General features: G+C 48.8%; 1 protein-coding gene and 1 long non-coding RNA gene across 7 annotated transcripts in view; one reads left to right on the forward strand and one right to left on the reverse strand.

The window, feature by feature from the left end:
- The first annotated feature begins 35 nt into the window (after positions 1–35).
- LOC132345359 (uncharacterized) lies at positions 36–8,948 on the forward strand. The gene is made up of 2 exons (XR_009494678.1): positions 36–73; positions 7,002–8,948. It is a non-coding gene; the product is annotated as an uncharacterized lncRNA (long non-coding RNA).
- Positions 8,949–11,834: 2,886 nt separating this feature from the next.
- The window catches only part of PDGFB (platelet derived growth factor subunit B), a 30,156-nt gene continuing 23,736 nt past the window's right edge, over positions 11,835–18,254 (reverse strand). For 4 of the 6 annotated variants that reach the window (XM_059886638.1, XM_005207338.5, XM_059886639.1 and 1 more), the window contains 2 exons: positions 13,778–13,931; positions 11,835–13,425 (listed from right to left, as the gene is read on the reverse strand). In XM_059886638.1, coding sequence (XP_059742621.1) covers positions 13,804–13,931 — 128 coding nt within the window. In that variant the 3' untranslated portion in view covers positions 11,835–13,425; positions 13,778–13,803. The remainder of the gene's footprint in view (positions 13,426–13,777; positions 13,932–18,254) is intronic. The other 2 variants (XM_005207339.5, NM_001017953.2) reach the window with 2 other exon arrangements.

Raw genomic sequence — 18,254 nt, forward strand, 5'->3', positions numbered from 1 at the left:
CAGCATTTCTGCTGACCTCATAAGCAGATCAGTGTTCTGTTTATCGGGAAAAGGGAGGATGGCCACCGGTCAGGTGAGGCGACAGGCACACCACCAGTCAGTTTCCATACAGCATCTCACTTGGTCCTCATACAGCCTTATGAAGCCAGGACTGTTTTATGTCAACTTAGCAAACGAAGTAACAAAACTGGAGAGCTGCTCCGCGTTCTTAACTATTCTTCCAGACTGCAGGGCATGGAGGGACTCACATGCCAGCAAAGCAGGAGACTGTGCGATGCGACTATGTCAGGCCCACTTACCACACACACCTCATCACACACCTGCCCTCTCTTGGCTCCAACTGTGCAGGGTCAGACTACCTCGGTACCCAGGTATGACAGGTGAATGCACCCATGCCTGGGGGTGGAGGGGGGCTGCCCACAAAGCTCACTGCAGCCACTGTGCTTTAGCCAGAGATATGGGCTGAGCCTCTCTCCCCCCCACCCCCTGCCCTTGTGGAGAGACCTTGCTGCCAGGCTCTCCTACTTCAAAGGAATCTTGGGTAGAATGACTAAGGGATTCAGAGGAAAAAGTGCTCACTCTGACCACAAGGACAGTCTTTTTTCTCCCAGTTTTTCTTTTTTAAAAAAATTGTGGTAAAATGGGCTTCACTGGTGGTTCAGATGGTAAAAGAATCTGCCTGCAGTGCAGGAGATCTGGGTTTGATCCCTGGATCAGGAAGATCTCCTGGAGGAGGAAATGGCTACCCACTCCAGTATTTTTGCCTGGAGAATTCCATGGACAGAGGGAGGAGCCTGGCAGGCTACAGTCCATGGGGTCACAAAGAGCTGAACACGACTCTAGTTAGTTAGTGAATGATTAACACTCACAAAATGCACATAACATTAAAGTTAGCATTTTAATCATTTTTACGTGTACAATTTAGTGATTTCAGATACATTCAGATTGCTGTGCAACCAGCGCCACCATCCATCTCCAGGACATTTTCATCTGGCAAAACTGAAGCGATCATGCCATCAAACACTAACTCCCTACTCCTCCTTCCCCATCCCCTGGCAACCATTATTCTAGTTTCTCTCTCTATGAATTTGACTCCCCTAGGGACCTCACTGAAGTGGAATCATACAGTTTTTGTATTTTTGTAACTGGCTTATTTGACTTGGCAGAATATCGTCAAGATTCACCCATGTTGTAGTTTGTATTAGAATTTCCTTCTTTTTCAGGGCTGACTATGGGGCTTCCGTATTTGTCGAGTGGTTAGGACCCTACACAGAAGAACTGTACAAAAAAGATCTTCACAACCCAGATAATCACGATGGTGTGATCACTCACCTAGAGCCAGACATCCTGGAATGTGAAGTCAAGTGGGCCTTAGGAAGCATCACTTCGAACAAAGCTAGTGGAGGTGATGGAATTCCAGTTGAGCTATTCCAAATCCTGAAAGATGATGCTGTAAAAGTGCTGCACTCAATATGCCAGCAAATTTGGAAAACTCAGCAGTGGCCACAGGACTGGAAAAGGTCAGTTTTCATTCCAATCCCAAAGAAAGGCCATGCCAAAGAATGCTCAAACTACAATTGCACTCATCTCACACGCTAGTAAAGTAATGCTCAAAATGCTCCAAGCCAGGATTCAGCAATATGTGAACCGTGAACTTCCTGATGTTCAAGCTGGTTTTAGAAAAGGCAGAGGAACCAGAAATCAAATTGCCAACATCCACTGGATCATAGAAAAAGCAAGAGAGTTCCAGAAAAACATCTATTTCTGCTTTATTGACTATGCCAAAGCCTTTGACTGTGTGGATCACAATAAACTGTGGAAAATTCTGAAAGAGATGGAAATACCAGACCACCTGATTTGCCTCTTGAGAAATTTGTATGCAGGTCAGAAAGCAACAGTTAGAACTGGACATGGAACAACAGACTGGTTCCAAATAGGAAAAGGAGTTCGTCAAGGCTGTATATTGTCACCCTGTTTATTTAACTTATATGCAGAGTACATCATGAGAAATGCTGGGCTGGAAGAAACACAAACTGGAATCAAGATTGCCGGGAGAAATATCAATAACCTCAGATATGCAGATGACACCACCCTTGTGGCAGAAAGTGAAGAGGAACTCAAAAGCCTCTTGATGAAAGTGAAAGTGGAGAGTGAAAAAGTTGGCTTAAAGCTCAACATTCAGAAAATGAAGATCATGGCATCCGGTCCCACCACTTCATGGGAATTAGATGGGGAAACAGTGTCAGACTTTATTTTTCTGGGCTCCAAAATCACTGCAGATGGTGACTGCAGCCATGAAATTAAAAGACGCTTACTTCTTGGAAGGAAAGTTATGACCAACCTAGATAGCATATTGAAAAGCAGAGACATTACTTTGCCAACAAAGGTTCGTCTAGTCAAGGCTATGGTTTTTCCTGTGGTCATGTATGGATGTGAGAGTTGGACTGTGAAGAAGGCTGAGTGCCGAAGCTGTGGTGTTGGAGAAGACTCTTGAGAGCCCCTTGGACTGCAAGGAGATCCAACCAGTCCATTCTAAAGGAGATCAGCCCTGGGATTTCTTTGGAAGGAATGATGCTAAAGCTGAAACTCCAGTACTTTGGCCACCTCATGCGAAGAGTTGACTCATTGGAAAAGACTCTGATGCTGGGAGGGATTGGGGGCAGGAGGAGAAGGGGACGACAGAGGATGAGATGGCTGGATGGCTCACTGACTCGATGGACGTGAGTCTGGGTGAACTCTGGGAGTTGGTGATGGACAGGGAGGCCTGGCGTGCTGTGATTCATGGGGTCGCAAAGAGTCGGACACGACTGAGTGACTGATCTGATCTGATCTGATCTAGGACCCTGTGCTTCCACTGCAGGGGACATGAATTCGATCCCTGGTCGGGGAGTTGAGATCCCACGTATCATGCGGCAAAAAAAAGGGGGGGCTGAATAATAATCCATTTGTATGTATAGACCACATTTTACTTATCCATTCATGTCAATGGACACTGGCTTGCTTACAGCTTTTGGCTATTGTGCTGCTGGGAAGGTGGGGTACAAATATGTCTTTGAAACTGTGCTTTCAATTATTTTGTGTGTATAGCCAGAAGTGGAACTGGTGGGTCGTACAGTAATTCCATTAAGTCTTTTAAGCAACCACTGTACTCTTTTCCACAGCAGTGACACTATTTTACATTCCTGTGGGGGCAGTTTTAACAGCAAATTGGAGGTTGACCTTGAAGATGATCAGCGAGGCTTAGATGTGGGGAAACCCGCAGCACAGTGGGGAAGGAAGGAGGAGGTGCAGCCCAAATTGCGGACAGGAGGGCAGGCTGTTCATGGGGGCGGCTGGGGAGGGAGAGATCAGGGTGTAGATCAGGGCAGGGGCCTCTGCACGTCTGTGGGCGAGTGTGACTCTCGTTTGAGGATGGGACCCACAGATGACTTTGAACAAAGGAGTGACCTGACCACTCTACCCCCAGCAAGCTTCACGGGGCGGCTAAGAGTGAGGGGGACTGTGGCAGAATATTCTGGGGGTGGGAGACCCAGGAGGAGGTTTTTGATAGCTGGGGCAATAGAGTGAGAATAGAAACCAAGTCCACAAAAAGAAGCAAAAAAAGCAGTGAATATGGAACCAGGATAGCAGGGTTAGGACTAGGGTGAAGCTGCTGAAGCACTCACCTTGGGCACAACATTTTAAATAAATAATATTATTTAGGGCTTCCCTGGAGGCTCAGTGTAAAGAATCTGCCTGCAATGCAGGAGTTGCAGGAGACACAGGTTCAATCCCTGGGTTGGGAAGATCCCCTGGAGGAGGAAATGGCAACCTATTTCAGTATTCTTGCCTGGAGAATCCCATGGACAGAGGAGCCTGGAGGGTCCTTAGTGTAGTAAAGAGTTGGACATGACTGAAATGACTTAGCACACATGCATATTATTTGTTTAAATAATTTACTATAAGACTTCCCTGGTGGCCCAGTGGTAAACAATTTGCCTGCCAATGCAAGAGAGAAGGGTTTAATCCCTGATCCAGGGAGATCCCACATGCCTCAGAGCAACTATGCCTGAGCACCAGAACTCCTGAACCTGGGCTCTAGGGCCCAGGAGCTGCAACTACCGAGCCCCTATGCTGTAACTACTGAAGGCTGTGTGCCGAAAGCCTGTGCACTGCAACAGAAGCCATCGTATCGCAATGAAAAGCCTGAGCACCGCCTCTAGAGGGTAGCCCCCTCTTGCCGCAACTAGAGAAAAGCCCGAGCAGCGTCAAAGAGCCAGCATAGGCAAAAACAAATAAAATTATATAAAACAATTTATGACAATATTTATCATAATGTTCTAATATTTGTATTATAAATATAGATAAAATTTATATTTTATTTAAATAAAGGATCTGACCTGGCCAAGGTTAGAGTGAAGCAAGTGAGACATCCTGAAAGTGTAAGGTTGGATCATGTCCTTAATTGAAATTTGATATTTGGTTCACTGTGGACTTTTTTTTGCATTCATTTTGATTAAAAAAATTTTTTTTTCTGTTAATGAGCATATCTACAAAACAGAAACAGACTCGAAGATATAGAGGACAGACTTGTGCTTGCCAAGGGGGAGACAAGGACTGGGAGTTTGAGATTAACAGATGCAAAGTAGTATATTTAGGATGGAAAAACAACAATATCCTCCTGTATAGAACAGGGAACTATATTCCATATCCTGTGATAAACCATAATGGGAAAGAACATGAAAAAATATATATGTGTATCCTTTGCTGTTCATCTGAATCTACCACAACATTGGTATCCCCAGTACAAAATGCTTTTGGTGTTAGAAATCTTTAAATTTAAAAAAAAAAAAGAATTATATGTATATACACGTATAACTGAATCACTTTGCAGTACAGTAAAGTGGTTTACAATGCACAACATTGTAAATCAACTCTACTTCAATAAAATTTTTAAAAATCGTGTTGAAAATATTACTTATCTTGATACTGAGTGTTGGGTGTCGCCTGAAACTTTGCACCGAGGTGAGCACCTCACTTAACTCCATCCTGGACTGTGGCATAGATTCATGCAATTATTCAGCAGGACTTACTGTGAGCCTGTGACGTAACTGTGCTAGGATCTGGGGATCCAAAAGTCGGTGAAATCAGTGTAGTTCTCTGTCCTCAAGTTTAAGGCCAAGTAGATAATGAATCAGAGAAAGACCTGTTTTAAAAGAGTTTATTTGTTTTTTTATTTATGGCTGCGTCAGGTCTTAATTTTAGCATGCGAAATCTTCGTTGCGCACAGATAGATAAAATTTATATTTTATTTAAATACATTTTATCTTCCCTCTAGTTGAGGCACATGGGCTCAGGAGTTGCAGCTCACGGGCTTAGTTGCCTCAGCATGTGGGATCTTAGGTCCCCAATCCGGCATCGAACTTGTGTCCCCTGCATTGGAAGGTGAACTCTTAACCACTGGACCACCAGGGAGGTCCCCTGGGGAGATAATGTTCAGCAGGTAGACTTCTGACCTAGCCTAGAAGAAATGAGTGAAGTGTGGTACAGAATGAGACAGACATTTAGCTTTTGTTTCGCTTCAGGGTTTTGGCCACCCACTCTGAACCCCACTTCATGGGTCTTAGCCCATGGACCACCCCCTTCAATAGAAACTAAAAATGCCAATCCCACATTCTCAGACTCCCTTGCAGCTGGGGCCTTCAAGCCTCACCCATCAGATGCACCAACTCAAGATTTAAAAACAAAACTTGGGCTGCCAAGGAGCAGAGCACCTCCCTGCTGAGCCCCGAGGACAGCGGTGCCCAGGGCTGGGTGTTGGCGTGTGGGACGTGCTGGTCACAGGGGCTGTGACATCCTTCAGGTGTTTGGAGCACCGGCCTCAGAGGTCACCTGGGAGCATCGATCTTGTTTGCATACCACAAGCCTGGGTCTCCAGCTCACTGATGATTCATGAGTCACTCAACATTCTTTGAATACCCTTTTGAGTATCTATTCTTTGAACATCCTTTTCTGCTTAAGTTAACCTGAGTTGGTTTCTACTGCCTGCAACCAAGAATGCTGCCTTATATAGAAATTGGTGCCAGAAGGGGTTACAGACCATGGATGCTGAGGGATATTCAGAGAAGCTGAGATTGGTTATCTGGACTGCTTGGGACTGGAGACAGTAAAAATTAAGAGCATAACAAGGGATCAGACCAGGAATCCTATGGCATGCGGAGGAAAATGGGAATTGCAGTCCGCCACCTGGAATCACCTGGAATCAAGAGCCCGTTGAGGGCAGGGGTTTTGAGACTGAAATTCCACTGCCTTACAAAAGCATGTAAGGAATGAGGAAATAGACTGTGGGAATGTGCTGCTGGCTCGGACAGATGAAGAAACAGAAGACAGTGTCCTGAATTCTTGACTCCAGAGCCAGATCAAAACCAGAGGACTTGTGTGCTGAAGGTACCTGATTTCTTGCAGCCATAAGGCTAAGACAGCCAAAAATGAAACCGAATCTGAGCCTGCAGCGTGGCAAGTTATATCATTAGCAGATGCCATGGCTTTCATCAGCTCTGCTCCGTGGACATCAGATCTTTGGGAAACTGTGAGCTCCGCCTTTGTATGGAGCCACGTGGGAGGGTATGGGGTAATGCTGAATCCCTCCCTGATCCCCCATGCTCACTGAACTCCCTTGAGAGCTGAAGCAACTTCTCACTGTCTGATGATGCTGGCCCTGTCCAGGGCCCATTTAACGAGCCTCCTGTGTCCCCCCATCCTTCAGGGTCTTCGGATCACAAAGCCGTCCCCAGATGGCCAGTGGGATGGGGCAGCACTGAATGTCAACCCCAAATCAAATTTTGGGCAAAACTTTGCCCAGATGTTATTTCATATCATCAAAAATCTAGAGACAATCTGTGAATGGACTGACCGAGACGAATCTCAAACAGCTGTACCTAGTGGCAGTGCTGGATTCGGGGTGTCAGACTGATCAGCTGGGGTGGCTCTAATTGTTTTCAGGATTGGTTTGTTTTTCACAGGCATGCTGAAGCCTGACCCAGCGATGGCCCACGCTCACTAAGGCAGGGATGGCAGAGATGCCAAGGTGGAACGAAGAGACAGCTGTGTGAGTTAACCGTGGGTGACCCATCCCACCTGAGGACATCTCAAAATACTTTCATGCTTTCCTTCGCCAAGAGGGTGAGGACCAGGATGCTGAGGCAACCCAACAACTTTCAAAGGATTTGGTGTCCAGGTGCGGAGTGCTGCCGGTGATCTGACTCCTGATTTCTGGGGGAAGGCGGAGTAAGGGGGCTCCTAGCCCTTGGGAGGGCAGAGGCCATGGCAGCCATGACTGGCCATCACAGCAGCAGGACCAGGTGGCCATCCCAGTGGTCTGACCATGAGGACGGGTGGGGTTAATGGATCACAAAATCCCCAGGGCAAACATGGATCAACGACCCACAAGGACCTAAGGCTTTTCTTTTAAAAAATAATTTATTTTTGATTTTTCGGTTGTGGTGGGTCTTCATTCCTTTTGCACAGGCTACTCTTTGCTGTGGTCCGAGGACTTCTCATTTCAGTGGTTTCTCTTGTTGCCGAGCATGGACTCGAGGTGTGTGGGCTCAGTAGTTGCGGTCCACGGGCTTAGTTGCTCCACGGCGTGTGGAATCTCCCAGAGACAGGGAAGAAACACGTGCCCCCTGCATTGGCAGGTGGATTCTTATCCACTGCACCACTAGGGACGTCTGGACCTAAGACTTTTATAACCCGAAAGATCTGGGTCTGCTAAACAGAGGTCTGACTTGACAGAAATCAATGGGTGGTCCCATCCCCATCTCAAAGCCAAGTCCGTTCGCAGACCCAGAGCTCCCTGAGCAAGGAAAGGACCTGATATTGCACTCCGAGTCGGTCCCATGCATCTCCCCAAAACATTCCCCCAAGGGGACCATGGCCATTTATGGAAGAACTATGCCCTGGGGAGTAGGAGGGAGGTAGGTCTGAACCTCGCTGAGTCCTTGTTTCCTCATCTGTAACGGAGGACAATAATATCTGCCTGAAAGGATTGTGGGGTTAATTGAGTAGAATAATGGGGCAGTGCCTGGAATATAAATGCACGCTCTGGCTGCAGCTGAACTTTTCATCCCTCTGTGATTTTGTGCTCATTCCTTCTGTTTCCATCTTTACTGCACGGTAGTCGAGTGTGATTGGCCCGTTGCTGGATGCTGAGAGTTAAAAAATAACACCCCACCGCTGACCAAGGTGAGGGACCTGCCAGGATCAGTGTGTGGCCCTCATGTCTCTAACCTGTGCAGCTGCTCTGTAAGGCCATACAGGGGCTTAGTGCTGCTGGGACGGGGCCAGCTGTGTTCCGTGCTAAACCTTTGTTCTCTTCATTGGTGCAATACTCCTCGGAAGTTAATAAAATGAGGTGGCAAGTACAGATCTTGGGACATGGTAAAAGTAAGAAATAGAGAGGGGAGGGAGGAGGGAGATGGTGGATGAGTAGATAGAAGGACAGATAGATAGATGGGTGGATGAATGAATAGACAGATGGGTGAATGGATGGGTGGATGGATGATGGATGGATGGGTGAGTGGATGGATGTTGTGGGAGATAGGTAGATGGGTGAAAGGGTGGGTGGGTGGGTGGATGGGTGGCGGGGTGGATAGATGGATGATGAATGGAGAGATGCAGATATGGAGAGAGATGATGGCTGAATAGTTTAGAAGATGGATTCAACATGACCCCCAGCTAGCAAGAATCTTCTTATCAAGGAAGATGGCTGAGAAGTTGAAGTATCTTATCTGTAGTTGGTGACTGCAATGTCCCAGCCTCACCACAGTGTGTGATGATTAGCCAAGCTGCCACATGGGGCAGACACACTTGATTGCTCCGGTAACAGAACTTTATGTTCATTCATTCAACGGGCATCTATTGAGTGCCATTATGTACCAGGTACTAGGCTCTGGGGACAGAAAGATGAACAGAATAACTCAGTGGGGGCTTGGAGGAGATGAGAAAAGATGTACAGTGGACCCCTGAACAATGCAGGTTTGAATGGCATGGGTCCACTTACACACATATATTTTTCAGTAGTAAATACAACAGTACTATGTGGTCCTTGGTTGGTTGAATCTGCGGATGAGGAAGAACCAAGGATGCAAGGTAGATAGGGAGGGCTGCCTATAAAAATGATATACGGATCAATCCCTATGTTGTTCAGGGGTCAACTATACATGTCGAGTGAGCCAAAAGAGGTAAGTTTTATGGCGATAAATAAAGCACGTAAAAAGGCAGCGGGGAGTGAGGGAGTTAGTTCTGGAGCAAGACTCACTGGTGGGTTGACAATTGCATGGAAGCCCAAAGGAAGGGCTGAGATCTGAAAGGAGCAGTGACTTTCCCAGGATCACTACATGACTGAACCAGGACTATACCCCAGGTTGTGTAAAAGCATTGGGATTCTGGGGTTCCTGGTCTGATGTTATGAAATAGTGGAAACACACCAGATGTGGCGTTAGCAGAGGAGGGTGTGGTTGGGATCCAGCCACTCAGGAGCTGTGTGATCTTCTGCAAGTCACTTACTCTCTCTAAGCCTGTTTGCCATTACTTCACCCTTCATTTCCTCCTCCATTCCTTAAAACAATCCCACTGGTATTAAAAGGTCATAGATATTTTTCTTTACAAGTGTAAAAGGTCCATTATTTTGTTATGTTACAGAGGCAGCCAACTCTAAGCCTCCAAGGAGGGCTACAGTTCTACTCTAGTTGAGGAAGAAGTATTGCTAACTGGGACAGAGAAGATTCCTGGGGTGTGGGGGTAGGGGTGGAGAACAAGATCTGAGTGGGCCCTAAATAAAGGAGGAGAGTTCACAAGGTGATGCTAAGTGCCCAAGGATTGTGGAAGATTAATGGTCCAACCTGGGAGCCATATCATCTCTTTCCCAGAATGAACAGGGCTATATATTATGATTGAGTTTGGTTATGAACAGAAAACCTCAAATAAGAGTAGGTCAAATAGAGATATTTCCTCCTTTCTTATGTAAAAAACTCTTGAGCTCAGCGGTCAGGTGTCAGGGACCCCCGGCCCCTCTGTTGTGCTCCACCAGTCTCAGCACTTTTTCACCTCAGTGTTCAGGATGGCTGCTGAAGTGCCAGACATCACGCCTGTATTACAGCCCACAGGGCAGAGAAAGGAACCAAGAAGGGAATGCCCTGTCCCAAGCAGAGTGGATTCTGGAAGAATGTCATTTTAGGTTGGTGGTTCTAAAACTCAGAGAGGGCCCACCAGGACCCTAGAGGCCTATAGGCTGGACACTGCAGCTGCCTGGGATGGCACAGCCGGCAAGAGCACCCGGGAAGGGGCAAGATATAGGCAGCTCTGCCTGTTTCACCCAGGACGTTCCTGCAGCTGTCCATGGAACATCACAGCTGCTTTTCAGATGCCGAGATGTCACATACACTGGGCCCTCCGGCTGCCTGCTAAGTTCCATCCCCTCCTCCCGAGCCTTCTCTAGTGCCTTGGGACCCAGAACCCTGGGGTCTGGGGAATGGGGAGGGTTCTAAGACAGGCTGGGCAGGCAGGGGTAGAAGTCTTCAGATAGGGCCCTCTGATCTGCACTGTCCACCGCCACCACTGCAAGCACAGGGCTATGAATCCCCAGATGAATCTACACTAAATAGCTATCCAAGACCCTGGCACAGACAGACACAAAATACGGGATCAAGGTGAATGAATGAATGAATGAATGAGTCAGTCAGTCTATCAATCAGCCAAATAACCAACCAATCAAGGGGTGCCCCGATGTTATTCAGTCCAACCTCAGCCAACTTGTCACCAAGCTGCCAACTTGTCACTTACACACTTCCAGTGACAGGGAGCTCGCTACTTACAGGGGCAAAACGGTTTTAGTTTTAGATTGTCCTTATCGTGAGTCAGATTCTCCACCTCCTAGGTTTCCCTGTCAGCCCCAGTCTGCCAAAGGGCTTCTCAGGTGGTGCAGTGGTCAAGAATCCACCTGCCAATTGAGGAGGCTCAAGAGATGTAGATTGGGTCCCTGGGTCGGGAAGATCCTCTGGGAAGGAAATGGCAACCCACTCCGGTATTCTTGCCTGGAAAAATCCATGGGCAGAGGAGCCTAGCCCATGGGGACCCAAAAGTCCCCTAGTCCATGGGGACCCAAAAAGTAGGACATGACTGAGCACACACACAGTCTGCCAGCAGGTAAGACCCAGATACATGAAATCAGACCCAAGTCTTCAAGGATGAGGGGAAGCACAGAATCCCACAGGTGAACCCAGGAGACCACAAGCCTCCTGCTCATCTTCTTGTGCTTCAGATGGGGCTCTGACCAGAGAGGGACTATGACTTGCCCAAGGCCACACAGCTGGCTAAGGGCTGAACCAAGATCAGACCCCAGTCCCAACCTTGAGCTGTGCTCCTTCTAAACCCCACACTCCTCAGGGACCTCCTCCAGCCTTCCCCACAGTGGGTCTCCCATCCCACAGCCAGTCCCACCCCGTGATGCTGAGAATCCATAGAGATCTCTTTGTAGAGACCCTCAGACTAGAGAAATTCACCTCTTTTCACTGCCAGTGACGGGCACAGGGCTGGCAGGTGGGGCCCAGGTATCACAAGCTGCAGTGGGACCTAGCTGTACAGAGTGGGTTGCCTGGCTCTCACCCACTCCCGGAGGCCTCCCTCAGAGCAGTAGGCTGGCATGTGTGCATAAGCATGTGTGAACGTGAGTATGTGTGCGTGTGCGTGAATTTGCGCCTGAGCCTCCGGGAGCGAGAGGAACACGCCGCAAGCTGTCGGCAAATCCTGCCAATGCAGAAAGGGTAATTGTCGCACGCAGTGCCAACAGACAGATCTCGGGCGGATTCATTTGGTTTTGTTTTGTGGTTATTTTTTTTTTTTACAACTTTAAATATGGAATATAAATAAATTTTAAAAAATAAAAGGAAAGCCCCCAAAAATATAATCACCGACTTTACAAACTGAAGAAAGCAGATTTGGGAGACAGCAGGGAAGAGGGGAAAGTGCAGAAGAAGGTGGATAGGGAGGTGGGAGGTCAGACCCCACCCCTAGGGGGCCCTGGGGATCTTTTCCCTTTTCTCCCCCACTCCCAGCCCAAGAGCTGGTTTCCTGGGAGGAGCCACCAGATCCGGAACTCAAAAGGATCTAAGAGGAGGGGCGTGAGCAGGGGCATGGAGCAGGGTTGCCCCGTCCCTTGGAGACATTCTCTTGGGCTTTTCACACCTGCCTGAAGGGAAGACTGCTTGAGCTGAGGACTTGGGGTAATGGAGGCCACATGGACAAATGCTGCCTCCGTGCCCCTCACCAAGGGCTTACTCCTGTCTGACCACTCCAAATCGTGGGCTGGGTCATAGACACAGCCAGTCCACACAGAACCTTCGTGTCAATTAGGAAAAGAATCCCTCCATTTGCCAAAAAATTGTCATAATAAATACACAAATTGACCACGTCTATGGTGTGTGTGAACTGTGATCCCCACATGCAGTGCCCTTGTGCAGTGCACACCCTGTACAACCTTACATGGCAGTCTTGGCTGGCCTGGGATACGATGGGCAGGCACCCTGCTGCCCTCTGGCCCCTGGTTTTCTGTCCTACAGAACAGTGACTGGGGTTATCTGGGGCTTCAATATGGGGTCCAAGAGCCCCTTGGTGGCACAGATAAGGGAGGAGACACAGGATGGAGGTAGAGAGATGAAATGGGAAACAGTGAACTGGGGTGGGAAGTGGGAGGAGGCGGTGGATGCCCGGGTCACCACCTACATCCACCTTCGAAGCAAACTTCATCCCTAACCCGTCTGAGAGAGCACTTGACTGCCTGGTGCTCTGGCCACACCTGCCCAGAGGAGTCCACGTCTTCCAATAATTCAAACATATTAAATGAAAAGAAGCCACTGTGAGCAGAGGTGACCAAGGGGAGACGACCGGGCCTGGGCACCGCAGGAGGAGTTCTCTCCAGTCTATGCTCCCCACGTGGTCTCAGCCACAGGAGTATAAGCACCCTGGCCGGCCTGGGGGTGCTCGCATCAGAGCTGGCTGGGGGTCCGGGGACCAGGTGGGCCATGCTGAGAGGTCCTCAGGCCCACGCGCAGGGTTTCAGGCCAGTCCACAGCACTGGGGAAGGAAGCCCCTTTCTCCCAACAGCGACCCCATCAGTCTCTCTTGCACTTCTATCCCATTTTTGCCAGGTCAGGAGAGGAAGACAGCGATGGAGTCCAAGTCCTTCGTTTCCTTCTCGAGCTTCTTGGCAAGACGCTGGAGGCCACTGAGGGAAGACCCACTGGTGGAAGGGTGGACAGACGCGTGGAGGGGTGGGGGAAGCACCATTGGCCGTCCGAATCAGGCATCGAGACAGACGGACGAGGGGAACAATATAATCACTCCAAGGACCCCATGGGGGCAATACAGCAAATACCATATTAAATAACCCTGTAGGCCAAGCAGAGGGACATGGGGGTCAGAGACAGCCTGGGGCTCCATCCCACACTCACAGGCAACCAGGGGCAGGGTTGACCAGCTGTCTCTGATTTCCAGCAGCACTTAGGACTGGGAAGTATGAGGTTTAGACCTTCCAATTCCTTTAAGATGTACTGGGACACAGCTGGGTCAGGGCCTCCCCCAGCCCCTTACCCAACCTGCCCCGTGAAAAAACTCGACTGATAACTGGCAAGAGGGGATCACGGCTTAGAGCCTGGATTTTGTAGGGGAACTGTTTCTCCCCCTCACCCCTGCCTCAGCCCAAGCCCAGGCCGGGGAGAAGGAGCAGAGTGCTGGCCCTCACCTGCCCACACTCTCCTGCAGATGCCCCTAGGCTCCGAGGGTCTCCTTCAGTGCCGTCTTGTCATGCGTGTGCTTGAACTTCCGGTGCTTCCCCTTGGGGGGCCGGCGGACTCGCACCGTCCGAATGGTTACCCGAGTTTGGGGTGTCCTGGCTGCTTGAGAGAAATAAAGAAAGGTCTGGTTAGCAGGTGGATGAGACCGGCTGAGGTCGGGGCATGTCAATGCCCCCTTGACCAAGGCCTGCCACAGACCTCTTCAGATCCTGCAGGCTAAGGGGAGGGGAGTCTGGGACCAGACCTTCCAGGTTTGGATCCCAACTCCACTGCTCACCAGCTGCACCTGAGGAACAATGACTGAGCCATTTTACGCCTCTGCTTCCCCATCTGTGAAATGGGGATAATACACTGTCCACTTCATAGGACTAGTGGAAGGAATAGTATGCTGGCCAACACAGAGAGGAACAGATGAGTTCTGGCCTCAATTTATTTGTCATTATCCCACCGACACTGGCTCTTGTTTCCATGCCCTTGAACCTGGCCTGGACTTGACCTCGTTAACCAATATAAGGAGGCAGACTGGTACTGGCCAGGTTCAGACATGAGCCTCAAGAAGGCCTGGCAGCTCCCACCTTTGCACTTTGGGGAACCCTGTGCCTCCACATAAGAAGTCTGGTTCCCCTGCTGGGGATCCCATCGTGGAGGCCATGGGGTGAGGAGAAGCCCCGGACTTCAGGGAGAGGGACAGAGGGACAGAGGCCCAGCCGTCCCAGTGCAGCCTCCAGATAACTGACTGCAACCGTAAGAGATGCCAGCAGGCCCACCCAGCTGAGCCCAGGCAACCCACAGACCAGAGAACAGAAAATGGCCATTGTCTTAAGCCACTAAGTTTAGAGAAGAAGTGATCAGCAAAAACAGCAGCTGCTCTCATTCACTTGTTTCTTTCTTCCCCAGTTTGACCTCCTACTGAGGTTTCCTCCGACCCACTTCAGCCCCTTCTGGTCGGTCATGGGATGCGGAAGCCACTAGGCTTTGAGCATAAGCACACCTCCCACCAGGGACCTGGTCCTCTCCCCCACTGCAACTGTGGTCTACCTGGCCCTCACCACCAGCACAGCAAGGTGGGCCAGACCACCGGCATCCGAACTGGGCTCTGCCAGGAGTTAGCTGGAAGCTTTGAGCAAAGCCATGCACACTCTCTGCCTAAGTTCCCATACCTTTAAAACAGAACAGCTGCCCTGGCCTCCTAGGGTTAGGAAATAATGCGTGGAAATCACCAGAAACCCTTAGCTAACACTTACCATGCACCTGGCAAAGTTCTAAGCCTTTTCCTCCTCACAGCAGACAGAGATGTGAATAGTTAACAGATGAAGAAACCGAGACAGAAAGTCTGGAATTTTAACCCAGGGATCTGCCTCTGGAATCCATGCTTTCAATCACTGGACTGTAAATCACTGTGCCTAAAAGTCTTGACCAAGGTTAGCACTTCACTTCTATCTCTCTTCCTCCTGGGCTGCTAGGCAGACAGCCTGGAAATGAAAGTTTTCTCTGCCAAGCTCAAGGCCCACCTCTTCCTGGGAGCCTTCGGAGTTTCCCCCTTGGCTCATCCAGCTCTCTGGGGGCCAACAGTTGACCTTCCACCTCACAGACACAAGTCCCCATGAGGCACTTATCCCACTGCAGCAAATGCGAAATTTAGGGACTCAGGTGGGTCTCAGATCCTTCTTGAGGGAGGCTGCCCAGGGGGGCCACTGAAGGGCCAGAGACCGAGCCATCAGCAGGACACTAGGTTGGGCAAAGCCTGAGCAAGTTCAAGGTCATCACTCAGCTCATAAGTGACAGAGCAGAGATTTGAGCCCAGGAGGCCTGACACTGACCATCACATGAGCCATACTGCCAGCTGAACTGTCCCCCAGGGCCAAAGTGCTGAAGCTAAAATGGCAAGACCTACATAGCAAGTGGCTGAACATGCCTCCTAAGAAACTGGTTTAGAAAATCCTATGAGACAAAGGCAGGGAAGAGAACCCCATTCTAAACATAAAGAAGAATATAATTTTTCCTGAATAGAAAGCACTCTCCATGGTTACTCTACAAGTAATGTACAGCACGTCAGTTTGAAGCTGTCAAATTATCGCCCTTTCCCAGGGCATCCCTGCCTCAGCTCGGCTCTGAGAGCAGGAGGAAGAGGCTGACATGGCTCTGCCTTCAGGGAGCTTGTTAGTAAGAAATGACAGTGAGATTGTCCTGCCCCCTAACCAAAGAAAGTTACTGAAAATCAAAACAGTCACTTGCATGGATTTTTTTTTTTTTAATGCTTATCTAATACTATTGCCAGGAGAAACATCAACAACCTCAGATATGTGGATGACACCACTCTAATGGCAGAAATTGAAGAGGAACTAAAAAGACTCTTGATGACTGTGAAAGAGAGTGAAAAAACTGGCTTGAAACTCAACATTCAAAAAACTAAGATCATGGCATTCGGTCTCATCACTTCATGGCAAATAGAACAGGAAAAAGTGGAAGCAATGACAAATTTTATTTTCCTGGGCTCCAAAATTTCTGTGGATGGTGACTGCAGCCATGAAATTAAAAGACGCTTGCTTGCTCCTTGGAAGGAAAGCTATGACAAACCTAGACATCATATTAAAAATCAGAGACATCACTTTGCTGACAAGAGTCCGTATAGTCAAAGCTATGGTTTTTTCCAGTAGTCATGTACGGATGTGAGAGCTGGACCATAAAGGAGGCTGAGTGCCAAAGAATTGATGCTTTCAAATTGTGGTGCTGAAGAAGACTTGAGAGTTCCTTGGACTGCAAGGACATCAAACCAGTCAATCCTAAAGGAAATCAACCCTGAATGTTCATTGGAACGTGTGATGCTGTTCACATGTTCACTTCAGCTTCAGTGATGCTGAAGCTCCAATACTTAATGTGAAGAGCCGACCCGCTGGAAAAGGCCCTGATGCTGGGAAAGATTGAAGGCAAAAGGAGAAGGGGACAGCAGAGGATAAGATGGTTAGATAGTATTACCAACTCAAAGAACATGAATTTGAGCAAACTCCGGGAGATAATGAAGGACAGGGAAACCCAGTGTGCTTCCTTGGGGTTGCAAAGAGGCAGACACAACTCAGTGACTGAACAACAATCCTATTAACTTAATGAGTCTCATATAATCCTTACTTTTCTCTGAGGAAGAAAAGATAGCACAATACAGTCAAAAGAACCCCAAACTAGACGTTCCAAGACCTGGGTTCCAGGCTCAATTTTGCTGCTGTGCAACCCTCATTAAGTCCCTTAACCTCTCTGTGCTCCAGCAGCCCTATTAGTAACACAGAAGGAGGGACTTGTAAGGTCATCTCTAGCTCTAAAATTTTTAAATACTTAAAAAGAAGAAATTGAGCCAGTGACAGCTGTCAGAGTGAGAGAAGAGCCAAGAACAAAACAGAATACCTGAATTCTAGTTATGCCCCTATCTGAAACTGGCTGTGTGGCCTTGGGCAAGACCTCGGCCTATCTAGGCCTCAGGCATCTCTTCCATATAATGTAGAGGAGGCAACTGGACCAGATCATTTTTTAGTCCATTTCAATTCAAGTCAAACTGCATGCATGCATGCTTAGTCATTTTGGTCTATCCAACTCTTTTGACCCCACGGACTGTCGCCCGCCAGGCTCCTCTGTCCATGGGATTCTCCAGGCAAGAATACTGGAGTGGGTTGCCATTTCCTTCTCCAGGGGATCTTCCTGATCCAGGGATTGAACCTGCATCTCTTATGTCTCCTGCATGCAGGAGGTTCTTTACCAATAGTGCCATCGGGGAAGTACATGTAGTTAAAATCTCTCTGGTGATTTTCCCCCACTGCCCCTAATTCCTTCATCAAGGCTACAAGGGAAAAAAAGGGTGGGGGGGGAAGGCTACAAGGAATTAATTTGATTTTTCATTTCCAGGACAAGTTGTCAAATATCTGGATATGATATATGCATGGGGTGTTCTCTTATCCAGGTCATGGTTCCTCCCACCGTTTCATGCACTCATAAACAAAGCAGGGGGCTGTGGTAGCAAGACAGGGAGGGGGGCTGCCCTGGACGGGGAGGCCAGCAGACCTCTAGAAGGAGGTGACGTCTGACCTTAGACCCAAGTGAGGAATATGAGCTAGGCTTGGGAAGAGCTAGGAGATGTGAATTTCACCCAGACGGACATGTGCAAAGGCCCTGAGGCAGAAACTTAGCTGGCCACTCAATAAGACCACCCTGGCTGGGCTGGCATAAGTGAGGGGCATTGGTTGGAAACAAGGACAGAGCGCCAGCTGGGGGCTACATACTCGCATAAGCCCTCTCAGGCAGGGGAGGACTCTGGACTGTTGTCAGCGCTATGAAAAGCTTCAGGTGAATTTAACCAGGGGCGTGCCTGATCCAATTCTCCCTGAGTGTCCCCAGCAGCTGCCATAGGAGAAGGGGGCTGCGGGGCTGAGCAATGAGAGG

The sequence above is a fragment of the Bos taurus genome, chromosome 5, assembly GCF_002263795.3.
Source record: "Bos taurus isolate L1 Dominette 01449 registration number 42190680 breed Hereford chromosome 5, ARS-UCD2.0, whole genome shotgun sequence".
NCBI classification, from domain to species: Eukaryota; Metazoa; Chordata; class Mammalia; order Artiodactyla; family Bovidae; genus Bos; species Bos taurus.